Source organism: Parus major, chromosome 15 (genome assembly GCF_001522545.3).
Source record: "Parus major isolate Abel chromosome 15, Parus_major1.1, whole genome shotgun sequence".
Lineage (NCBI taxonomy): Eukaryota > Metazoa > Chordata > Aves > Passeriformes > Paridae > Parus > Parus major.
Genome location: NC_031784.1, coordinates 7,762,862 through 7,788,979, shown reverse-complemented (window position 1 = coordinate 7,788,979; position 26,118 = coordinate 7,762,862). Strand labels below are relative to the sequence as shown.

The window sequence follows — 26,118 nt, the reverse complement described above, 5'->3', positions numbered from 1 at the left end:
ACTAAATGTTTAGATGTTGCACTTTGAGATTTAGAGGACTAGAGCAGCTGTGAAAAACCAAAGCTAGGCAAGTAATGGGAACAAACTCTTTATACATACATTCAATTCCAACCCTACAAAACATACCAAAATATTTTTTAGTAACTGCACATTTCAATTGTTTGTTCAAAATAACTTGGTTTTCCACACGGGTACACTGACACATTTTTAGACACTTGTCTTTTTTTACTTTTCCAAATCCATTAGCAACTATGCAGTTACAGAAATAACACTCTGTTGGGAGCTTTCAATCACAAAAAAGGCTGTATTTTTTGCATCCATTGGAATAAAAACATTTTACTTTGTTGCATTATCTTGAACACCAACAAGCCCAAAGGAACAGAGGAAAAATATTTAAAAACATGTTAAGCACTGGGGAGTAGGGAAGAAGGGCTACAATTTATTTCAATTTAGACACAAATGAAAAATATTTTTCCATTTGAATTAGACTGTATTGGTCTTGGCTAGTGGCAATTAAGTGTTCATGAGATGCATACTAACTCATGATTTCAATAATAATGATCTATAAATCTTTTTTCCCTTGTTTTGAAATCATGCAAGCTTAAAAGTACCTACTTTTAAACAGAAGTTTTAGATCTTCTGATACTAAACTTCATCTGTAAATAACTATCTTTTACACTGTAAATTCACAATGCTTTTAATTTAGGTTTTAATCGTCTTAAACTCAGCAAAGAACCAACATTGGTTTTTCTATTAAGAAGCAAAACATTCCAAACAAACAATTAGAGAAAGTCCTCTGGTTTGCTGCCTTACTCTACGCATTTAGAGAAACATTTCATAAAAAACACTTTTCTGAGCCTTTGACTCCTTTATACATCTTTGGAAGAGTAAGATGGACAATCCACTTCAGTCTTAATGTAACATGTCAAGTTCCTAAAAGTTTAAATACTTTACATTCTAAGCATTGTTTCTTTTAATACCACAGACCATGTTACTGCTAATGCAGATTGTGTCATGTGGAGTCTTCATGGCTCATCTGGATAACAAAGAAAATACAGTGAAATTTCTCTGTTCAGTTTCTTTAGTTTGCTGCTAGGACAGTGTACACAGCAGCATTTCATCCTCTGCAAAACAGAACCTTGCATGGTATAAGGTGTAACAGAGAGAAAAGTTCACCTGCAGCGTGACGATGTCTTGGCGAGTGAAGGGCTCATCTGTCAGGAGATCCTTGTAGCTCTTTGGTTTTATGTTCAGCTGCTCAACTGCCTAACAGCCAGGCAAAAAACACAGATATCAAAAATCAGATTCTCATGTGTAGATATTACAAATAAATATGTGGTATCAATGAAATCTTAAAGTACAAATGATAAAGAAAACAATTCTACCCTCATTCTTAGCTAGCAGCTGCAATGTTTTCATTGTGGGCTTTAACAACTGAGAAGCTTTTGTCTCTCATCTTTACAAGACTTGACAGTTTTGTGTGGTTTGTTGGCTTGTTTTTTTAAGAGGAACCTTGCAGTCTCCCTTACATAGTTATGTTTATTATTCAAACCAAATTAATCATAAAAGTACTGCCAAAATTATAAAAAAATAAATTCTTGCTTATCTATCTTACAGATTTGATGTTGCTTGTAATATGTAATAAACTGCTATCACTTCATGTGGTACCACACAGGGCACAAACCCACTTGGCACAGCCCATTCAGGAAGCCCAGTATTGTAAATTGCAGCAAACAGAGCAAGAGTTCTGCAGTAATGACCAGGGTTTAACAAAGACCTGAACTCATCCTTGCCTGTTAACCCTAGCAGCCAAAGCATCCTGCTTGCAGAAAGAACAGAAAATACTTTCTATTTTAACCTAATCTAGACTGCTCTCACAGGTGAAGACAGCTTTACTACATCAAAGCAAGTTTTCAAAACCATGATGAGTCCATCCTTTACCTTGACTGCAATGGTTTCAGCCTGTTCCTCCCTCAGTATCTGAATGCCCCCTCAGAATTCAAAAAGCAGATGTTCCAGTGTTCAGACTTTGCACAACACTGGATATTGATTCATGAACTGAAGGATTTATTTGCTACTGAAGAAATAAATGAACCTTGATTTTACAGTAAGGACTGCAAAGAAGTCACGACTGAAATTCCACTAGAGTTTACATAAATGTTCACTAATGAAAACAATTACAAATGCAGTTGAAGTGTCCATTAAGGCATTCTTTCTCCTATTCCCCTAGCTCCAGCTAAAATGCTCTTTTTTATTCACTGATATGAACAGAAATGAGGCAATTTGTGTTTTTGTGATGACACTGTATCAGAAAGAAGATAACAGAAAATTTGTCTATTAATACAACTGAGAAGCATATACAAGCTACTCATTTTGAAACACAAGATTCGATACATGCAGGTTAACATAAGGAAAGGTTTTAGAAATATTATTTAATTAATATTCTAAAGTTGTTCCTATTTTGAAGGCTAAAGTTGGACAACAATTTGTGAAGTCAATTCATCTCCCATCCTTTAACTTCCCTGGCTGTAAAACAAGAATAAAATTTACTTGTCTTTCTAAAACATTTTGTGATTTTGACTGAAATGCATCAGGTATAATGAATAATGAAACACAACAGAGAACCTACCTCATAGGCAAACACATTTCCAGTAGTCTTGATGGCCACAATATGGGAATTATTCGTGAATACAGTAAACAGCACTGGACAGTGGTACTTGCCTGATAGAGGGAAGAGTTTAAATTTCACATGAAGACCTGTAACTGTTTTGAAATAGCTAATTTCTCTGATCTCTGTGGATGGTATTCAGATTAATTTTTAATATAAAGTGTAACTTCAGTGTGTATCTAATGGCTTTTTAGTAACATTTTGATTCTCCAGGGACAGAAAAAGTGCTAGAAAAAGTAACAGTTAAGAGAGCTAGAAAACAAGCAAGGAAAATGCAGTTTTGAAATCTATTGCCTTCAGTTCCCTAACACAGAACTCTGTCCAACTTGCTTGATATTTATGAAATATCACAATACAATTGCTACTGTTTTAACCAAAGGTCTATTGATAACATGATCCTGTACCTTGTAACATGTCCACTGCTCTGTATCACTCTTGCTCCCAGGAATAAAAGTTGAGCTCATAGCCTACAGAAAAGTTCACAACAGCTGTTGTGCTTTAAGCAGAGGGGAGCATTTTGTATTCAAATGTGGCAAGCAGAATGCCATTAAATCTGAACATGTTACTCAATAAGGAACCCAGCTTCTGCTCTAATCAAGCTGTGAATTTTCCCAGGAGGGTCAGCATAAATATTAAGCAAGTCAACAGCAAGCAAACTGATGGGAGGCAAGGTAGGAGGAAAAAGAAAAATGTCTGGATAATCTAAGCAGAAAGTAATTAGAAGAAGGTTATTAATACTTGATCAGTTTGCTAGACCTGGGGGTTTGGGTGAGAGTTTTGAAATAAGTTGGGCCTATTTAGTTCTTTTTTTTCTAATTACCATTTGAAAATCAAAACCAGCAGGGAGCCCAGGACAGGCTGCTCACAGCACCTGCAGGGCCAGGGGAGGCAAACACCTGCAGAGACTGAGCGCTCACTGTGCCACCAGAGGCAGCTCTGCCGCCCCACACAAGTCAAAGCTGAGGACACTTTTGTTAATGGCACCAGGGCTGAAAGAAAGACATTGCCACAAGGCACTGAGACTCAAGAAGTTTAGAAAAGGATTTTTGCAAGGGGCATCAGGGTATGGCCCAACTGATGGATACAGAAACACACTGGTAAAATGCGAGGCCTTGTTCCAGTTTCATAAAAAAGAACAAGTCACCATATTCTCAGTCATAGGAAAAGCAAAACTGCTGAGGGCACACACATGTTGACCTGAATAGAAGGTACCCAACTCATAAGTGATCACTAAATGTGAGAAATGGCAATGCCCAAAGACCTTTTATATCATATTTCTGTGTGAACAGAGAAGATGCTATATATGTAGCAAATATTGCACATTATGATTTAGAGAAAAGTTCACTGACAGAGATGCAACATTTAATTTTTGTCTTTTGTTGCATTTTCCCTTGATTGGTTAATGACACAGAATGCATCTTTTTAAGGAAAAGGCTTCTAAGACTATATGGCTGTTGTCATTCCACCCCAACATTATGAGCTGGACTTCTTTAAGGAAAGCACAATGTTATGGCATCTTTCAAAAGCCTTGGCCACGTGACTGTTGATCAATTTTTAACACCCTGCTCTTGAGACAGATGGAACACAAAGTGCAGAAGAAATCCATCAGCTACAGAAAAGAACTTGTAATCCACAGATTTTGGTAAGATAAGGAGACAGACACTCCAGAATTTTATTTCCACCTAATCTTACCCATTTTTATTTCAAAGAAATCATTATCTGCTTTGTAGAAGATGAATTCATCTCCATTCTTCTCTTTTGTTTCTACCATGCTCTCTTAGGAGGCTGATTTTGTATCTTGCAGAAATAAAACTCAAGGCAGCTGTCTTGTGGGTTTCTATTCATAAAATCCCACGTGTTCATTTAAGTCTAATCCCTTTTATAAACAAAAAGCTGCTCAAAACCAAGTGAACAGCAAATATTGCCATAGGCAAGCTGGAAATAAGATAACATTACAGAAATTTCACTTTTTCTGATTCTTTCCTTAAAGTAAACAGTACCTTAGTGCAGTAGCAGCTATAGTAAAGTGAAATTACTGAATAATTTACAGCTCCCCAGTGTAAAGAAAAACAGAAATGGAACTTTGAAGGTAAACATATCAGTCACAATAAGCAATTATTCAACTGAAAAAAATCATGATAGAGAACACAAACTACTTAAGTTCACCATGAGCAAGACAAACCAGAATTTATTAAAGCACTCATTAAGGAAAAACAAAACAAAACACCACCACAGAAAAAATGACTGCACTTACCTTCACTGTTTTTAGCAAAATTCAGCTTTATAAGTGATTTGGCATCTAGTTTCTAAAGAAAATAAAGCATTAAAAAGATTAATCGCAACAGAATGTAACCACTGAAATAATAGGAAACTGTAACATCACTATTAGGACTTTAATAGTACATAATTTATTAATAATATATTGCAAGTTGTGTGAATCATCAGAACCCTGGGAATTCAAGTCACAGCCCACAAAAACAAGGCTCAGGGAGCCTGAGAACTGGGATACGTTTGTTTACAGGGCTGTATTTGACACAGTGCAGTGCTAACCATGGGGAATCAGCTCGAGGAGTTGCACAACTCTTAGCACAGACTGAAAGCAGAGTTTGCATGAAAAGCTAAGAGGCAAAGATCATTGCTGCTGATCAGAAAGGGCAATTCAGCAGGGACATCTGATGAAAGTCATAAAGCCAGCAAACCATTTTGGCAATCAAGCTCAAAGCCTTTTCTGAAATAACTGTAATTTTCCTTTTACTCAGGAAATGTGCTGCAGAGCTCACATGACAGCCAGCAAAAATAAACAGAGGCACAAGTTCTCTGGAGAGGCACTTGGGGTCATGAAGGGAGTCCCAGGAGGGATTTTCAGCCACATAATCCCCAGGTAACAATTCCACTGCACAGGAAACCTGAGATGACAGCTGAGGTTGGGATAATGTTTTCTAGCTCTAGAGAAGACATTGCAAACTAAACTACTCCTGCTCTCCCACGCTTCATCAGAAACATGTCTATGGCATTCTTCTGCTGTCCTGTCTCTAGAAGGGTTTTCTGACATGGGAAGAGAAGAGCTGTCAAGCTGTCAAACATTTCTGGATAATCAGGCTGCTCTTGTCCTGCAGCCTTGCCTAAGACATGGAAGCTGCAAACACACCCAAAATAACAGTGAGCCTTCAGTGTCATTCCATGGGGTCAGTACGTGATTTGGGTGCATCGCTGGCAAGACAGGACACATCACAATCTGGGTGACCTCACCAGCACAGCCCACTGGGATGCTCAGGTAGTGCTTGACTGTGGCACCCAGCTGGAAACAAAGTCCAGCCCAACAAGCTGTAAGGCTGAGTCAGGATCTTAAATTCAAAAAAACAAAGCCTTTGATTGTATCAGCAGTCAGAGACAGTTTCACTGCCAAATGGATCCTTAAAAGCACACAGAGAACAGGCCTCTTAAAAGAAACAATTGGTTCTTTTCTCAAAACACACACCTGAAGAGATTAGGAAGGTTTTTATAACCCAGATATATCTTTGTATCTTTATAAACAGCTTTGAGTGGAGATCTGCCAGCCCCCTGCCAACACTGCTACTTCAGTCATGGCAAAGAGCAATAAAGAGAAGTGTGAAACTAAGTTAGTGGGCTTTCTGTGCCTAATCAAAATTCATATTCCTGGTTTACAGAGTACATGTTACGACAGCTGGACTCATTCGTTTATAGGAAGGCGTTTCTCAGATTGCTCTCAACCAACTGGCAGGTTCATTTGCTGACAGAAAGGTAACCATCTCTCCAATTTATTAGCAGGAAGAGCAATGAGAGCTAGCAGGAATAAGACGGGAAGGGAAAAAAGAGAGCAGGTTTGGTTCTGTTTAGTTATGTGACAGAAGACCAGCACTGCTGCATTTCCTTAAGGATTCTCAAAAAACCCCAACCAAAACACTCCAGGTATCTATCCACTGCTGGGGCACAAAGAAGGACAGCAAAGGCAATGGCAGCCTCTGAAATGACTAAGTGAATGCAGAGCTTTATTTATTTATTTATCTTCTTACAAGAACAAATTTATCAAAGAAGTAGTAGGGGAACTACAGAGTTGCCAAAATGAACATCTGATCCTGGACAGATCTGTTCAACCTAAACAACTATTAACACAAAACAGCCATCTGTGCACATGTTGTGCAACAGCCCAAAAATTATGTTTCAGAAAAAGCTTCTTTAGAAATACAAGCACTGGAAACATTGATAATTTCAATAAAGGTCCTTAAATTATCCTCCTGGTAGACCTGAGCTATGCCCAAAACATTTGAGCATCTTTAAAGAAAAATGGAAACAGTTCCATAAGAAACAGTTTAGTATGACTGAAGATTCAGGTTTATACCTTGACAGAAGTTTCACAGAAAAGACAGACTAAACTGCTGTGAAAACATTAAAGGTAGCAAAGTGCTAAAAAGCTGCAGTGGACTGTTTCATCTGTCAACCTATGATATATTGTTAGAAGTGCTGCCAAGTCCTCGGACTCTCACTCCACGCTCAGGGAAATTGTATGGTATTTCAGGTCATATCTTTCCATAATATAGAAAAAGGTTATTTTTCAGCCTCAGTTACTCATGGTGCATCAGCTGCTGGTGCTGGATCTGCTCCCAACAGAGACCAGCACTTATACAGTCTTATGTCAATAGTAAATAAAAAGCCAGTTATTATCACACAGGAGTTGAACTACTGCCTGGAGTGAGAACTCTGTAATGAAGTGCTGTATGAATATTACAAACCTTTATTGCCACAGGCTGGCCTTCTATTAGGCCTCTCTTGAAGAAGTGACCTTGATATGTCAAGTCATGCCCTTTGGAGCAGCTTTGAGCTTCGGCTTGCATGGCAAGGCAAGAGGGGGATTTAGTGTTTTGTCAAAGGAAATCTTTGGAGCCTCAGAACAGCAAAACCAGATGATGATGTGCTACAAAGGATTTCCCAGTGCCCAAGACCAGGCTACAGGATCTGGCAGCTGCACACAGAGCAGCCACAGAGGAGGGAGTCCACAAGCAGGACTTCCAGGAGGTTTGGTTTTGAAATATCTACACATTACCCAGGAAACCGTAAAAGGACACAATATAGGCAAACTGTGTAATATAATTTTTTTCCTCTCAAGTTCTTAATTTCACATGGAAATGGATTATCTTGCATGTGGTTGAATCTCCTTTTATTTATTCTCCATCAAAAGTCAAAGCTTTCCAAGCACTATCACACAGTTTGTTGCCATGGAAATGACCGTTATGCCACAAACAGGCGCTGATTTTCACGGGAAGAGACAGCAGGAGTGAATGAATCCTAAAATGAGTTAAAGTACTTGTTTTCATGTATCTTTCATTATTAATAATGCTTAAGAGAGAACAAATATTGCATACACAGCTCAAGTTCAAAGCTGTTTTCAACCTGAGTTTCTGTGACCCACCATCCAGTTTCAGCCACGCTCCAGTTAAGAATGCAAGAGGAAAAAGAAGTGTTTATTAAAAACACTTGATCTAATTAAATTCTAAATTCCTAATGACAATGAAAAGGCCACAGACATCTGCCACTTCCCTTGAGCAGAAATAAGAGCCGCATATTCCTTTCTAAAAATATTTTATGCAGAAATACTGGAAAGCAGACGCATTTCATGGCACATAGTGCCAGCTGCTCCGCAGCAAGGAAGGGCTAAAAAAAACAAATGCAAAACCGTGCGAGCTCTTTTCTCAGCTGACTCCTTTCTCACAGGCACACTTCCACAAAGGCAGCCAAGGCTACTTTTGGCCATGACCTACTTTCCTGCGGCAGTGAGCAGCCCCACCGCCCCACGCTCTCATCTGTCAGCTGACAGCGCTGGCTCCTGCGGGATCCCGAAGGGCAGCATCCTTTATTGATACCCAGGCAGAGGTGATGACGCCACGGAGGTTAGTGGGGCACTGTGGCAGCTCGCGGATGGAACACGCCGATTGTTTCGAATTAAATCATTCTCTGTCATCGCTGGGCGTCTCATGCAGATATGACCTACAATCCCCACGCATCAATTAGTTACACTCGCTGAATCTCTTTGGTCTGTGGCTGCACATTCTTCTTGTTAATAAGGCTCTGACCCTGTTGGATATGCACCAGCCTGAAAAGCAATCAAAAAGGGCTCCACTGATTCTCTACCCACACACAGGCAGAGCTGGTGACATGCGGCAAGAGCTGTGTTTAGTAAAGACAGACTTTCCCACCCTACCAACAGCAACTGAGTAAGTGTTCAAATGTTCAGCACTTGAGGATTGGACCCCCTGATTGGACAAACTGAATGGCTTCTGTCAGGAACACACAGAAATCCAGAGAAGCTGGTATTGGGGTTGTGTGGCCAGGTTTTGGTAGTGGGGGGCTACAGGGGTGGCTTCTGTGAGAAGCTGCTGGAAGCTTCTGCTGTGTCCAGCCAGCTCTAGGATAGACATGCTGCTGGCCAAGGCTGGGACAATCAGAAATGGTGGTAAGGCATCTGGGATAACATACCTAAGAAGAAAATGTCTCCTGGCCCATATCTCAACCCATGAACCCCAGTGACATTTCTTCTCCCCTCTCCAGTTTTGGAGGACAGTGAGAGAGGGGCTTCAGTAGTGCCTGGGGTCCAGCCAAGACCAATGCACTACACAGGGAAAAATTAATGTGTCACATCTGAACTGGCTGATAACATGAGGTCAAAAATAATTCAGAGCTGGCATGGCCATTTGATGACTTTTTATCCCATCAAAACAAGAAATACAGAATTACCTCAAGCTGAAGAGAAAGCCAGAACAAATACTAATATTGAAATGCAGCGTTGCCTATCAAGTATCAAACTTAGCTTAGCAACAGCAGATGAATTTTGCATTACATTCTTTCGTTCCTTTGATAATGAGACCTCTTACATATAACTTTACAAACAACTTCCCATTTTAAGAAGACCACTTACAATTTTCCTTGCTATAAAATCTTCCCCCAAAAATGGGGGCATGAGTTCAATGGATAGTACTGAAATAACTCCATGTATAATGTTACTTATTTCAAATTTTGTAAATGGATTTAATGACGATAAAGGGCATTGGAAATTCTCAACTCTACACATTAGGGTTTGCAATTGGAAACAGCAGCACCATTTTAACAAGGTAGGCCATCTAGATGTAGTTTAACACTCCATGAAAAATTTGGGCGCAGCAGCCAAGAGGCCAGAACAGTCTCACGATTCAAGGTATCATTTCTATGTCTAATTCAAAACCAAAAATGTTCAGTATTTATCACAGCTGCCTACCTAATGCTAAAAAGATACCCTCAATTCACATTCTTGGATGAAGCTGCTGTTTAACTGCAGTTTTCATGTACTGCTGAGCTAGAATGGAAATGGACACAGAAGATCCTTCATTACACACTTCTAGACCACTGTATTTACATATTTACAAGTTAATTAAACTGACACCATATGGTCACCAAAGCCTTGTCCAGAGAACCATAAAGATATGCTTGATAACACACATGGTTCACAGATACCAGCAGTAATGCTGCTCTATCAAAGAGCACATTAACAGAAATTACCATGACAAAAAGACATATAGCTGCATTGCAAGATCAAACCTGCAGTCTTAATGCAGTCAGAAGTCTACCAATCCAGAGACCCACTGCCAAATACAGCACAGTTCAAGGAAAATAAAGCTTTGCAGAAGCACCAAAAATTTAGTCTCCAAATTTAGTGAAAAACAGGCAAGTAAAGATCTGTGGGAAACCTCATGCCGCATCTCATTTAAGGCTAGAGCGCTTCACAGCTGCTAGTTTTTCAAGTGTCACAGTCACAAAATCCCATCCAACGTGCACACTTACACCAAAACACAGAAAAGGAAAAGAAGAGACCATCTGTTCAGTCTGTAAAACCTCGATGTAAATACTTTTTTGCTGTAAGGGACATAATGCATTAGAAATAATGGTAGACATGTTTATCTGCCTGTGCCCAGAGGTGGGTTACTGGATCAAACACTGCTCACCACACCACAGTCAGCAAGGTGTGAAGGAGGAACAGCAGCTTGGCCAGTGACTCATGACACTGGAGGGTTTTAAATGTCTTTTTTTTGATAAAGCACTTGAACAGTAAGTAGAAGCAAATCTCATCCTCTTCACACTCGCTGTTTCCCAAAGATACAGGGAATTGAAAAATAAATCCCCATTTCAGGACAGATAAAGGCTAACTCTTAGTAGTGCTGGGCACACTGATGTAAAACACACAAACAACTCTGGAAAAGAAAGAACCAGTTATCCATGTTTGTCAGCAACAAAGGAGAGAGGGAAATTTTCACAAAACCCAACAAAAGAAGGAGTTATCTGTCAGGAGACAACTCAGTGGGATTTTCATCCCCTCGACTGCCCCTGTGTTTTATGACTGTTTTGTGATGACACATGACTTCCTGGTCATTCCTCAGGGCAGAAATCATGTCCTCATATGTTTCTATCCAGGGGCCTTGAAAATTTATGGTCACTAGTCAAATATTAACTCATTTAGACTGTTGACTAAAAGCTAATAATTTCTGAGGCCAATGAGGTAAGACGACACGGCTCAGTTGCTGCATATTGAAGAGTTCATCTCGTTCAAAGTGGATTCTGGGCATTTGAGCAGCAGCCTGTGCCTGCTGCCCCAGACAAAAATGCACCTGGAGAGAGATGCTTAATGACAACAGCTGCAACCATCCGTGTCTGAAAGGCTGCTGCTGCCCACAGAAATACAGGCAGCAATGTTCAACTGGAAACAACAAAAAAAAAAGAGAAAAGGAAGAACTACTGCTCATCCTGGCTAACTCTAACTTATAAATAAGTACCTGCTTCTGAAATGACCCCGTCTACCAAAAGAAAATGCAGCAAATTCTTGTTTTCTCAAAGCACCCTTCCTGTCTCAAAACATATATTGAAATGTTTTCTTTGCTTTACATTATCATGTGTAATACTATCACAGTATTATCAAAGTATTTCAGGAATAGATTAGAAAATACTCCCACCACTGTATCAGGAATTCACACAGCATTTACTGTGAATGATGAAGATTAACCCTGTTCAAAGAAGATATATTAAAATTTAACAGATGTGGAGGAGAACTGTGACCATGTAGGGTATGGAGAACTTAAAGGCATGAAGAACATCTGAGAAGAAAAATACAAGTCTCAACAACAAAATGTCAAGAAAGCATTAAATTCCTCCATGCCAAATACACAGCAGTAAACACTAACAGAGAGAAGCGCAATTTTGGCACCAATACAAATGAGACTAAGCTGGTCAAACCCAAAATTTACAGAAGATATGTATCAGATGAAAAACCATCTTAAAAACAGCATAAGCTCTCAGCAGCCATAGCAGGCAGAAAGCAAACACTGGTTCAAGACAGAGCACGCAGTTTGCAAAGCAGACTGAGGGAGCCGAAGACCTCAGACAGTCTTTCAGTTTTCTATTTCTGATCATTTCACTCCTCTTTCTGCAACACACGAAAACCAAGATGGAATTGTCTGAATCATTTTTCAACAACAAAGCTTCCCTCGGCTTTATTTCTGTAAGCTTTGTTCTCTGCTCTGTAATAAGCTATTACTCACCCAGAACAAAACTGTATTCCTGCCACACTGAAACTTTTCTTACAAATAAACTCAAATACATCACTCAAATACCTCACTTCAAATAAATAGCAAAAATATGGTAAGTTTAACAAAAGGGGAAAAAAGGGGGCAATTGACATTTAAACTTATGCAATATATGAAGACCTGAGTTGCATCAGACAAATTAAGACATATACTTTGAATTTCAAAGCTCAAGATGTGCCGACTTCTTCTGACATGTACGTGAAAGGAGTTCTCTAGAGAAAAATTTAAATTCTCATTTATACATCACTCATATTACATCTGAATGAGACCTGAAGTTACTGATCCACCTAAATGATCACTCATTTCCAAAGCCCTAAGGAGAAAACACAGCAGACTACTTGGATTTAAGGTGCTGTGTTCTGATGTTGAGGAAAAAAACAATGTGAGAGGGATATGACTCATTCCTGAATTCCACATAATGAAAATTATGTAGAAAAAAACTGGTCAAACTATTTAGCTCTTAATTAGACAGTCCCAGCACTCTAGATATAGAAAACTGATGTGGACATAGCCTGCCTGTGGAAGTCTCCATTTTCCTGCTGGTATTTTATATAAAAGATGAAAATGCTCAAATCAAGCACAGTCTCTTTGGAAACGGTAAGTGAAGAAAACTTTTTAAGACAAAAAGATGAAAAAGCACAAGGAAAATCTGACTCCTGCTTCAATGTGCCATTTTTAGATCATCATCAGAATCGTGAGGTAACATTACCACCAGGTTACAGAAAGGTCTCAACAAACACTCTGAAAATGCATCCCACTGAACATTATCTATGGCTATTGCATTTTCCTGACAGTGTACACTGCTACACTGCCCTGAAAGAGGGCACCTTCAAACCACAGGGTTTTGTCTAATGACATCCATTATTTGCTGCTCATTATCTAGAAACACACCTGGAACAACATAATTAAAGCAGCAATCTGCAGTAATTTACCTCACAGACCATATGAACTGAGTTAAAAGTCATTGTCACTGTGGATTTAGCCAGTAAAGATCACATGAAATTGGAACTTGTCCTCCTCCCAGTTCAGGCCCAAGATTCGTTCCACTTGACTCAGGGTTGGATGAGTTTTGTCTGTGACTGTGATCTTGACACCTCTGACTCAGTAATGTATGAAGCTCATCCAACCCACTTTCAGGAATCCATTCCTGAAGCAGAGACCCTGCACTGATTATGTGACAGAGGTGGAAAGCAATTTGTAGTGAACCATGAAGTCCTGGCTGGAACTTAAACTGTACTTTAATACCTGTTCCTACTTGGTATTCCCCACATTGCTCACACACTACAGTTTCTTTATTCAGAATATTGCAAAAGTAGAAAAAAAATACCTTAGCCCTATTTCTCATTATGTTCACTCCCCAGGTGAAGAAACAATTCTCAATGTTTTCTATCTCTATGCTTTCAAAATACAAACATGATAAAAACACATTTCTGTTTAAGGAAGTTTTACCTTTGCTCCAATTTCTGCATCATTTTCAGACAGGATTTCCCTTACTTAGATAGCCAAAGATTTTTTTAGTGCATAAAAATAAGTGTTGTAAGGTTGTTTGTTCATTTTTTAAGTGGGATTGACAAATCAACAGTAAAAGAAGTAAACCTTTTTCATATTCTCGTCATTAAACCAGGTCAGCAAGCTTCACTGCAAAACCAGCAACTGATTTCTATGGTATCTGTGAGACCCACTGAAATCTACTTGACCAAATTGAAAAGAAATCGTGATTTCAACAACAAAATGAAATAACAATAGCCACCAGCATTTGGAAGATAAATATATTTAAGGAATGTATTCAAGAATGATTTTCCAAGTTTGGAAATAACAGATTTAGCTGCAATTTTTTTCTTTTGTGGGTAAAATGTTAAAGGTTTTGAAAGTGCCTGTAATTATTACACCAAGCATCATCTTACCAACCTTACTTCAAACAAATGATTGAAAAAAGGGCACTGTTTACATTCCTAGTGAGAAGTGCTGGAGGGAGGAGGTGTCCACTGCAGGCTGTCATTGCTGCAGGGCATTGCAGGTACAAGATCTCTGGGGCTCCAAAGCCTGGATCAGACAGGCTTACTGCAGGAGCCAGGCACCTGTACTGCCACAATTATTTGACTGTGTTAGTCATAATTTTACCACAAGTCAGCTTTATTTGGTAAATACAGGATTAAAGAATGTGGGAGAAAAATAGCAAATATTTATATTGTACACAGAGCAAAACTTTGTGTCCAGCTCTCTCTTTTTAAAAGGCAGATGTCTCACTGGGAAAAGTCAGGGATTTTTAGCCTTCTGACTCCAAAGCTGGTTCTCATTTTCCATGTCAGTGGCTCTGCCTTCTATTACTTCATCATATGCACCAGACTCCTCTTTATGGTTATCTTCAGAGGCAGACCAAGCAAAAGGATCTTCTAACATGTGAAAAACCTTCAGAATTTATTAAAAAGTTCCTTCTTAACATAGTGAGAAGCTAAGACCTTGTGACACTTAAGAAAATGCCCTCTCTGGCCTTCAGGTCTGGATCCTAACCTTGCACGAGATGGAGCACAATACAAATTCTGTTCTGTCTCATTCAGACCAGAAATGTGACTCTCAGTCTCAGAAATCTACCACACAGCATCTCTAGGTCTCCTAACCTGACTCATAGGCCAGGATAAATTAACTGGACTGAATCAAATTAGCTGGCTTTCCAGTGCCCAAAAGAATTAAATTCCCACAGAAAAGGGAGAACCAGGGACAAAGACAGTAGCTACTTCTGAGACAAGGAAACAGAGATACTTGCTCAAGGTTACAGAGCTTTGATAGGGGCTGAAAGTACAGCCACAACAATCTGGCCTGCCCACACACAGTCAGAATGTCACTGAACCATAGTGGAAAAAATAGGTATTGACATCAGACACATTACAATGCATAGAAAGAAAAACAGCTCAGCCCACATAGAACATATCCACGCAACAAAGGAAATAAATTTCCTTGAAATTCCTGTCAAAAGGCATGCTGATCTATCATCTGTTCATATTTGAGATTCCAACCAACCAGACATGCTCTGGCCAATCTCACTCCCTGAAATGAGTGTCCTGAGCCCAGCTGGCTGCCTCGTGTGGGCACGCTGGTCAGGCTGTCAGAACGTCACTACATGAAACGTCCTGGCAAGCCTGCAACTCTCTGCAAGCCCAAGAAGCCAAAGTGCTCCTGTCAGTAAAAAGGAATGAGCTAACTATCACTTTCCACTTTATTTTATGCAATTTTAGCATAAGGATAAGCCAGGGCAGTGTCCTGACAAAGCTGACAAAAAAAGTGAGACAATGCCAACTGACAGAATGTAGTTCAGCTGCGAGAAATGCACTGCTTCTTCCAGAATTATTGGAGTAGCAGTAAAACAAGCATTTTTTACCACAATGCATTGTTGAATAGGAGGGGAAATAAATCTAAAGTTACTTTTTAAACTAGCTCATGGTAAATTCTAGACAAAGGTCAACAGTGGTCTGCATTGCAGCATTTCTTTAAAAACAAAGGCTAGTTCAATAGTTTAGGATCCAGAAGAATCAGAGAAGTCCCTTGCAGATCAGTTCACAGACATCCAATTAATAAAAGACTAGCACAGTCCTACCCCCTGAAGCACAGCAAAGATAAATATATTAATGACTGCAAGGCTCTCTAGTTCTCCACTGAGGGGTCCACTTCAGAAATAAGACAGCTAGACAGAACTAATGAGTGCCAAGAGTGCACCAGTAACACCCCATTTCCAAGTAGTCTATTGACTTCTCTAAAGCATCTGTCCTGTAGCAAACCACAATTAGAGAAGTGCAAGCCACAAGGGATTTCATTACTATTTTTTACTTCAAGACAAATAAATGGAAAAATTCTCCAGAGCCTCATCACCAACCTGTGCAAAGTAACTCCATAAGCTAGTGCACAAAACATGGCATCACAGCTAATCTGGCTCAATTCCTTTCTAAATAAATCCAGAGACCTGATTTTCTCTAAGTCACCGATTCATTAGAACAAGATGTACAAGGAATAGAGGGTGCACACACAGTGACAGATTCCACACAGGACAGGACAGAACAGCCCAGAGATGCATAAGCTCAATTCACTGACTTCCTCTGCCACCTACCCTGCCTTATCCCAGCTCTCCTATTCCATTCATGCCCAGTGCCACCCCCCTCTTCTGAAAACCTGAGCTATCCCTCTGGGAAACAAAGTCTAAATTACAATCCTTCTTTCAACCCCACTCTTCAGCTTAGAGCTCCACAGGGCTGGATTCAGCAGGGCTATTCTGGAGAATAAGTGTCTCCTTTTTCTTCCAGTTGATCTGAAAGGCATTGGTCCTGTGGAGGAGCTGTACAGCACCAGTCCACCACAGAACAAGAAGGAAGAAGAAAGGGCTCCCCAGACCGTGATACAGAGGAAAAGGGGGGGGATGCACACTGAGGAGTGCTGGAAGAGCACTGGAGAACAACAGAAGCACAAGTCTGCTAAACTAACTGGTCTCAAGGCCTGACTTCATTTAAGCATTTATAGCTCACCAAGTATATTCTGCACAGTCTCCCTTTCTCTCCATTACACAACACAGTCAGGCACATTACACTTCTTGCTTAGCATTTACTTGAAGCAATTTTAAACCACATCATGGCTCACAGTCTGCAATGAGCTGCTCTGAGTAAAAAAAAATGATTTGGTAACACCCCAAAACTCCCAGCCAATGCAGAGAGCAGCAAGGTGGTGAGAGGCTGCTGAAAGCAAATGAAATAGCTGTAATTTCATCCCTTCTCAACAGCACACTGGCCACTTCACATGTGAGAAAGGACCTTGAATCATCTGACCATTGCACAAACACACCTGCAGGATGATATAAAGTCTCAGACAGGTTGCTCATGTTTAGAGTTTGGAATGTTGCATCTGTATTTAGCTTTTCCTTGTTTCTGTCTGACGGGAAAATTTTTAATCAAACAGCGGCAATCCTGGGCAATGGCTGCCACCCAGTGCCTGGAAAAGTAACTGCACACACTGAAGGAAAAGACAAATCTCAGTCGCTCAAGCAAGTTTCTGCTTAAAATTTTCCTCCATGCCCTCATAAACAATGCACTTTAACACATCAGAAAAAAAGATAATTCAAACAGGGAAATATTTCCTGTGTTTCATGTTTATTCACTGTTTTACAACTTGATGTTGCTACAGAAAGTAATCTCTTCATAATTATCATTTATGCAGAAAAAGAAGGGAGAAACCCAAAAAGCTCTCTCTCACAGTGAACCATCATGACAGAAGTGTTCTGATACATACTGTCAGGATAACTCAAAAGATTTTGTAGTGTAAACTTACCATTCATAAAATCATCTACTAATCTCCTTAATTGGCATGATTCCAAATATCCTTTGGGTTAGGAAATATTGCTGCAAATTTAATCCCAGAGAGAGAGGTGCCAACCCCTTGCCCTGCAGGGACCAGAATTCTGCTTATATGAGGCAGCAATAGAGTCTTTTCTACCAGTGACCAATCAGGCTTTTTGGGCAGCACCAGAATTACCAACAGTTTGTACTTCCATCTGTACAGATGTTCATTTTGCCACAATGGAAGGCAGGCAAGAGACCCTGGGAGTTCATATAAATGAATTCTCTGCCCTATTTACAATGAGACTACAAAAATAAATAGAGATAACGCTTTCCTTTCTTCCAAGCATCTTCAAAACTGCACTCCCATCAACTTCTTTTGCTTTCACTAAGGCCTTTTTTGTTTCTCTTAACACATTAAATAAAAAACTGAGCATAAAGAAAGCAAAGACATGATGTGAATCCACCCATCATCACTTACTTCTCCCGTAATTGGATTGGTTCCATATTTCTTTATCCAAGGTACAATGCTCCTGAAAAGAGAATGGATAAAGTAATTCAGGACAAGCACCATCAGAAACCTCTGCTCATGGCCACAACTGGTTTGTGTAATGATGATTACACAGCTGTAACCAGTTCAACAACACAAAAATAAAGCTAAGTACAGACAGGAACTTACAGGATGTCAAAGACTGTCCCATCTGGTGTGCAAACTGGGTATTCAAATGGCTGCAGTGACAAACTAGAAAAAAGAGAACACAATCTTGTTAGCAAAACCAGCTGGAAATCACAATGTAACTGGCAATCATATTCAGCATCCCCTGTTAGGGATGCTTCCATAAGTCTGGCAGCTGTTAGCTCATAGGTATGGAAGACAACCTCCTGAACTACACAATTTACAAAGATTTCTAACCCACTTCTACCAACTCTTCTCCTTCACTCCTGCACTTCGAGCAGTAAACTGAAAAAAAATTTGCAGAAACAGTCTTCAATCTACCTTAATTTCTATCTTAGCAAGATGACTGACCAAGCACATCCTGAGCAGGGACAAGTAGATTTGAGCCCTGATGACACAGATTTGAAAGACTGGGATGTACATAGTAATTGTTCTGCATTATTTCATCACTTGTGTGTGTATCCTTTTAGCCATCAGCTCCAATCTCTGCAGACACTGATCGTGGGTCATGCAGACTCTGTTTCAGTTCTTATTCAACTTTCTCTTGCCACACTGCTGCCACAGCAGCCACATGTCAATGAAAGTAACTGCTTCAGAAGAATATGGCTTTATTTCAGTGTCAACAGCCTGATAAATAAATATGCCATTACATAATGATAATGTAAATTGTTGTCTTACCTGCAGTGATCAAATGATAAACGTCTAAAATTGGTTCGTGGAAGGTCTGTTTATGGAAAAAGAAAACCCACGCAACAGATTTTAGTAAGTACATGGTATTCTCGGTAACAAACAAACATTTGAAAGTTGCATATTGCTACATAAACGGTGGCAAGTTACTGACGACAAGGATAAATAACCTAAAGCTTGCGAAACTGTAACTAAAATTTCTGAACTGAAATTACAATGCCGGAAAAAGATCAAAACCGAGCTCTTGCAGACCGACAGCGCTGAGTTTAAATGAAATAATTAACGCCCAGGCTCTGTCCCACGAGTGGGCACAGAGCCGGCGGAGGGCGGGGACGCTCCTCTGGCCAGAAACGCGGCATTTCCGAGCAGTACCCCGGCCTCAGGCCGCAGCCCGGGGCTCGCAGTCCAGCACCGCGGCCCCGGGGGTCTGAGGGAAAGGCCCGTCCCCCCTTACCTGCTTTCTTGCCGCCGTAGAACTGCGTGTACTCGGCGCACGTGATGTACCTGCGAGACAGGGGGGTCACTGAGGCACAGCACAGACACGGCCCCGCACAGCCCAGCCCTCCCGCGCCTTGCCCCGCGCCCCCCGCTCACATCTTGTCCTTCTGGTGCTGCCGCTTGCCCATGGCGGCGGCTCGGCCTGCTCGGCCCGCGCTGCGCCTCAGGCCCGCCCGCGCCTTCCGCCGGGTGCGCCGGGGAACGGCCGCGCTGCGGAAACACCGGCGGTGGCAGGAGCGTTCCGGGGCCGCGGGGAACCGGCCGGGCAGGCCGGGGATGCTCAGGCTCGAGAAGGTTGGTGCGAGCTCAGAGCAGCCTCCCAGGGCTCCGCTTCACTAAAACATGTTTTCTTGCCTGGAATTTTAAAATCTTTGTCTTCCTGCTCTGTTGGGCCGTGTCAGAACCTCCCAGGAAAAAACGGGTAGAAAAACTTACTTGGTGTCTTAATATGGATACAGCTCCTCACAAAATAACATTTCAGTGTCTCTTCAAAGACTTAACGACAAAGAATTTACTGTCCCTTAGCTAATTACCTTTAAATCCCATTAAAGGGCCTTCATTCAAGACTAGTACGAACAGCACAAGGCTGAACAGTAGATGGCCAGAGTACAGATCCCTTTACTTTAGCAGGAGGAAAGAGCCAGTTGTCCTGGAGCTTTCTCTCATCAAACACCTCCAATCTATTCATGCTCCTTTTTCCTTTCCTTGTTAAACCATCACCCTGGCAGCTGCCTACAAGAGCCACTGGAGTGACATCCATGGAAGTGGATAGCCAGACACCCCTTCTCCCCAGAAGATGAAGTTCAGCTCCTGTTTTAATCCCATCACTTGGTCCTCGGCTGCATCCGTGAGCACAAGGTGAGCACAACCTGCTCTGCTTGCAGGGGCTTATACTAAACAGTTTCTGGAAGTCTATGATTATGTGTTGTTATGGTTTTCCTCTGAGGAACAGAAGACTCGTTCCCACGAGTAGTTGAATTGGCAACAGTGTATGAATTATTTACAACATGACAAGTGGTTCTCACTATTAGACTTTGGCCACAGCAGCACAACTACACCTTGTCCTGGCTGAGGGTGAAGGATATTGTTTGTTATATGTTTAGGAGGGAAACTGCCCTTTCACAAGGGTTTAAATACACTTAATCATTTCAGTTCTCTTACTCAAAAACATTTCAAAGCAAGGCATTGAGGCACACCCAAAGAGCAGGGCTTGCAAAGAACCAACACCTTCCCTTGCCCCTTTCCCAGCACCAAGTACACTCTGGGAAAAGAAAACAACTTGATTTTTTCAGTGGAATTTCAAAAGCACTCCACAAGTAACACGGCCATAACAGCAGAAATCTTCTTCCTTGCTGCAGTGCAGGCACTCTGGTCAGTGGTGAGGGGAGCCTGTTTGGCTCTGTCTGAGATGATGAACATTCCCACACAGCCCCTGCCCCCTTGGCCAAGATAGGACTCTGGGGGAAAAAAGCTGTAGCTGTCCACAGACAGCACCAGCTCTTGTCTGATCACACTTTCAGAGGAAAGATCATCCAGACAGAATTATTTATTTCCAGACACATTATTGTGATTCAGCCTGTGTTGGCATTCCTGGAAATGCCTGTGCCCTTTGTAATAATTCAAGACCATGTTTTTGCTTTTTGTTATTTTTTTAAACCAATGCAATGTTCTTTTATTTTGTACTTACAAAAAGAGCCATCCCATTATATCCCTCCCCCTCCCCCCAAAATGCCTTTTACAAACATTGAAAAATTAAAAACCTGATGATGACATGTTAATTTGGTAGAGTTACTTTGAAACATAGCCTTTGTAATTAAACTCCTACAAGATGACTTTGTTGTGATAGCCTGATTATTGGCCAAATAAAATTCCATATTACAAGTTAGCAAATTCTAGTACAAAAATAGTCCATGTGTTAGAACAGCCTCTTATTATTATTATATTCACAGGAAAGAGTCTATTGGCTGCATAATACCTTAATATTTATGAAATTTCTTTTTACGTGGCTCATTCATCTAATTCAATATAGTGTTGAGCCTCAATAAATCCTCAGGCAAAAAACCCTAAACAGGGTTAAATATGCTGTTCAGTGTACTCTGAAGTACTGTGCTTTTCACAGGACATCCAAGAAACCGCACAAACAGTTCTCAGCTAGTTTTAATATTAAATGAGATCCAGATCCAAAAGGATCCCCCTGAAGTACATATCCATGACTTCCCATAGAAACAGAGGTCACAGCTTCAATGGTCAAGTTTCACTGGGGAAACTGTTGAGCTCCTCCACTCATCATCTCCAGAAATCCGCTGGGACCTCTGCGGCACAGCCCTTCTTCAGGAGTGTCCCCACTGCCCGGGCTCTCGCTCCTCTTTTGATTCTACTTAATGCTGTTCAGCAGTTTCTCTCAGACCAGGTCCCACAGGGAAAATCTGGGGACATGCTACTTGTCTCTCAAGATGTCCAGCTGCTCTTGATACTCTGTGAAAAGCCTCTGGAAGCGGAGGTTCTGTCCAATAACAGGAAGAAGCTCTTTCAATAGTTCTCTCTTTCGTAAACCCTGCACAGAAAACACACAAAAGCATCCTCAGAATTTATTATTTGTTATCTTTAGCATGTTCCACAGAGCTTTCTATGATTCATGCCCTTTTTCCTGCCTAGAGCTGTGTATTCTATGTTCTCACTCTGTTTCTATGATTCCCAGAATAAAAGCTGTCTTTACATTTACACTCTCATGAAGCTGGAGCAGTCTCTGCAGTTCCAGACTCCAGACTGTGCTCTGAGGGAAGACATGTCTTTGGCATGTCCCTCTTTCAAAGCTGCTGTCTGAACAATGTGAGAGCTGAACACACAACTTTCCTTCATATGTGTGATACTCAAGACAGCACCAGAGCTGACACTGGGGCAACAAGAATCTCCCTGTGGTTTCACATGGAATAAATCTGTGCCATGGGAGAAAGCCTGCTTAAGTGATCAGAGCAGACTATGGAAAGGATAATACCCTGTAATTTTTATGGGAAACTGTTCCTTGTTCTTCATTAAACTATTATCATAACTTACCATAACTGTTGATTCCCACTGACTTCCAGCTGAGTAATGGACTGGACCCAGTAAATCCTTGCATAATTCTCGCAAACGATATTCAAACCCTGGAGACAGTCAGAAATAAAATCACAATTTAAAATTTTAAAAACACTGCATTTCACTACGTATAACCACTCTACAATGTAGCAGACAAAATTCAGGAAAGAATTACAAGTATCTGGAATAAAATAAAGCCCAAAGCATTGATTTCTGGAAAGTTATATTTCTATTCTTACAGCAATTCTTTGGAAGTACAAAATGATTTTTAGAGCTCTGAAGGGTCTTATTTAAGGTTCTCAAAACCAAACCCACTGCTACAGATGATCTACATCAGGGAGAAAAACTGAAGTCTGAGGTAATTACTCCAGCTTGTTTTAAGAGCTGCCCTGATCTAAACCTCACTCTCACTTCCCACACAAACATACCAGCTTTTAAAAAAACCAAAACACCTTTCATAAAACCACACATAGTTTCTGGGCTGCCTTTATTTACCCAAAAATCAGAAGGGGGAATTCCCTTGAAAGAAACAAAGTCTATTCAAGAGTAACTTGCCAATCAACATGTAATAGATCAAGTATTTCAGTGGACTGGAATTCAGTAGATGTTGAAATAATCATAAAAATAAAGGGTCAATAGTAGGATGTGCAATTTTCAAAGTTCAGCAGCTCTAGAAAACTACTGAAGCAGCAATACACATCTGGAAAAGCACAGTTTCTGTGACATCCATCCATCCATCCATGGCAGCAACTTTTGCAGGTGCCAGAGGAACCCAGTGCATGCAGCAGAGGTTTGCAGTTAGTGAAGGCTTTTAAAAGTACAACCATCTCTAACATATGATCCAAGATTAATATTTTAATTTCAACTGAGAGAGCCACACACAGTTCAACAAGCTCTCTTGTTAAATAAGGTAAGGGTCAAAAGGTAAGAATTAATGAGTTTGATTTTAATTCTGCCAACATCTATTAGGTGGCATAACACGAATCATTTCATTTCCCTCTGTGCAGAATGATTATGCAAGGTGAGGAGTAAGGCTGAATTAATACAAAGGGAACTACTAAATTATGAATGCAGACAGGCAGAGATACAACAGAGATCTTTAGAACCCAGAAAGTATAAAGTCTGTTGATTAACCTTATCTAACATAATAGCATAAAGTATATTAAAATATAAAACAGATTCAAGGAACCTTTCTGGTGTGTTCCTTTTTTCACAGAATTTAACATGTGGAATTCACCAGTACAGGCAGTTGAAATTTTAGAATGTAAAGAAATAATAAAGTGCAAGCAATTCAAGCAAATTCTCTGCAATTTTATGTGTTTGGGTACAAAGTGCCAGAGACTGAGCAACTCCATCTCACATCAGGCAGCAATTGTCAGCTGACTGAGGAGGGTTACTCATTTTACTGGTGCTGCTGGTTTCCTTAAGACATCTCTAGCTGCTGCCAGACAATATCTAGGACATGCCTGACAGACCACTGGGCTTTTTTACAATGCAATTGCCATGACTGGAGTCTGCAGATGGCATTGCCTCCCCAGACCACAGTCTGTTCCCAGCCACTGTCAAAATAGGATTCCTGAGGACTCAGCACTGCAGAAGCAAATACAATTTGTTTTGGTTTTAAGCAAAACACGAGTCCAGAAGCCAAGTGCTAAAAGGAGGATGTTAAGGGCAATCACACATAAACATGAAGAGTGTTTTTTAGAAGCCCATCAGAGCTGCAGAGGAGTACCAGAGTCTGGGAAGTCTCACCTTCATTAACTAGGTACCGTGCATAGATAAGGAGCCAGTGGTGATATTCATGACTGGATTGTAACATAAGTGCTGCTGCTATCTGGTTCTCCAGGTATGCAAGTGTTGTTTCTTGTTGCACTAAATGAGGCATGGAGAACAGTCTTGCAGCTTGCCTTCCTGAACTGCAAAACCAAAAACATTAATGTGCCATAAAATCAGATACAAGTTTAAGGAATATATATTTTTGTAGCACTAGCTATAAAGCATCTATCTTTCAGAGGCACACAAGATATAAAGTTAAAGCATTTAAAGGATTTCTGGCATATAAACATATTGTCATAAGAAAGATAATTTGAAAAGAGTAACTACTTATTAGAATGTTTTTCAAAAAGGGAATTTTTCACTCTGTTGTTGTCTCTCTCAAAAAGAGAGTGTTTGTTTACATTTCAAGTGCTTTTCATAACAAAATCCCATTCCCCTCAAGAGAACAGCAATAAAATCATACAACTCTACACAGTTTTTCTCTGGAAAAAATTAAACTTGGATGTGAAGAGCAGAAATAGCAAAGAAATCTGCCTGGGAAATCCAGTTAAATCCAAGTGAGGATGGGCTGTTAAGCTACCTACAGGAATCTGCTCTGGCTCACACAATTCCTTGGTGATATTTTCACTTGTTAAAAATACTCACTAGATGACTAATATCTCAACTTTCTCAAAGACTTCATTAAATAGATTCTTTGAGGCCAACTGCACTAACTCCAAAATTGTAGGCCTACTCCAGAAAGCACGTAAACTAAAAGTTAAAATACAAAATGTAAAAAATGCAGTTTAGCTAATAAAAGTGTAACAGAATTGTCCAATACCTTACCCATGCAATAAAGAGGAGCCTTAAAATGATTATATTTAGAGCATGTTCTCCTGCCCCTCAGACAATCTCATAACAACATTAAGACTATAAACATGCAAAGGATTAAAAAACCACTGCATGAATGACTGAGCATTTCAGAGCCATTGGCATTTCAAGAGGTAACTCAGTGACTGAGGCATGTGAATACAGAACATGACAAAACCCAAACACGCTGATGACACGAAGGCGGCGCGTGCGTACTTTGATGTGCGTCCCTGTATTACAGCCAAGGGCCCAGAACACAGCATGGCTTCTTGGGATGGCAAACTAGTCCTGAAGTCTGCACATTGTGCTAGAGAGTCCTGTTTGTCAGAAACAAGATTCCTAGAAAGAAGCAAACAACCAAAAAACAAGTCTGAGGAGTGCAAATGGCAACATCAGCAGATCCAGCTCTGTTCTGCCTCAAAACCTGATTTTCGTGTTCACAGATAACCAAAAAATATAACTGAAGTGGCTCAGGAATTCCAGGGACCCTGATTATTCCCACTACTTGTCCAGATTTTGCTTGTGCTGTGTCCCTCCTACTCCCAAAGTTAAAAATATTAATTACATAATAAAATTTACTATCAGTTTAGAAGGAAATGAACTTTCTCATTGTCATTTTACAATCTAATAAGAAGCCATAACCCAGAATGATGCCTGGAGTGAACACAGGTAATGACTTTCTTATTAAGAATTAGATTTTACTTTATGTCAGGTCCAGCCACCAGACACACACACATTGACAATCTTTTCCATAATTACAGCTCTCCCTTCATATGGAGGGAGCTGACATTACAGCTGCCTTTCCCACATCTGATTAAGGATATCATCATCACTGGCTTAAGATGCCAGGAGAAAGAGTGGCTCAAACTAATGCTAAGTTCAGACTTCAGACAGCACAGGGGTAAAATGGTACAAATATTTAAAACACCCTCTGCTGCTTTATCATGTTTA

At 40.4% G+C, this 26,118-nt stretch overlaps 2 protein-coding genes across 11 annotated transcripts in view; both read right to left on the bottom strand.

Annotated features, from left to right (window-relative positions):
* The window catches only part of PPIL2 (peptidylprolyl isomerase like 2), a 79,651-nt gene extending 59,971 nt beyond the window's left edge, over nucleotides 1-19,680 (bottom strand). For all 4 annotated transcript variants that reach the window (XR_004499523.1, XR_004499524.1, XM_033518096.1 and 1 more), the window contains exons 1-8: nucleotides 19,564-19,680; nucleotides 19,424-19,473; nucleotides 18,961-19,006; nucleotides 18,286-18,348; nucleotides 18,088-18,139; nucleotides 4,923-4,974; nucleotides 2,630-2,721; nucleotides 1,177-1,266 (exon numbers count right to left, since the gene is read on the bottom strand). Coding sequence is in view for 2 of the 4 variants with exons in the window: in XM_033518096.1 (XP_033373987.1) it covers nucleotides 1,177-1,266; nucleotides 2,630-2,721; nucleotides 4,923-4,974; nucleotides 18,088-18,139; nucleotides 18,286-18,348; nucleotides 18,961-19,006; nucleotides 19,424-19,473; nucleotides 19,564-19,595 (477 nt within the window). In the remaining 2 variants the exon portion in view is untranslated. The remainder of the gene's footprint in view (nucleotides 1-1,176; nucleotides 1,267-2,629; nucleotides 2,722-4,922; nucleotides 4,975-18,087; nucleotides 18,140-18,285; nucleotides 18,349-18,960; nucleotides 19,007-19,423; nucleotides 19,474-19,563) is intronic.
* A 1,926-nt stretch (nucleotides 19,681-21,606) lies between these two features.
* LOC107211793 (protein HIRA) overlaps nucleotides 21,607-26,118 on the bottom strand; it is a 32,038-nt gene continuing 27,526 nt past the window's right edge. For 6 of the 7 annotated variants that reach the window (XM_015644268.3, XM_015644269.3, XM_015644266.3 and 3 more), the window contains 4 exons: nucleotides 25,384-25,506; nucleotides 24,295-24,458; nucleotides 22,522-22,610; nucleotides 21,607-22,021 (listed from right to left, as the gene is read on the bottom strand). In XM_015644268.3, the coding sequence (XP_015499754.1) occupies nucleotides 21,905-22,021; nucleotides 22,522-22,610; nucleotides 24,295-24,458; nucleotides 25,384-25,506 (493 nt within the window). In that variant the 3' untranslated portion in view covers nucleotides 21,607-21,904. The remainder of the gene's footprint in view (nucleotides 22,022-22,521; nucleotides 22,611-24,294; nucleotides 24,459-25,383; nucleotides 25,507-26,118) is intronic. The other variant, XM_033518093.1, reaches the window with a different exon arrangement.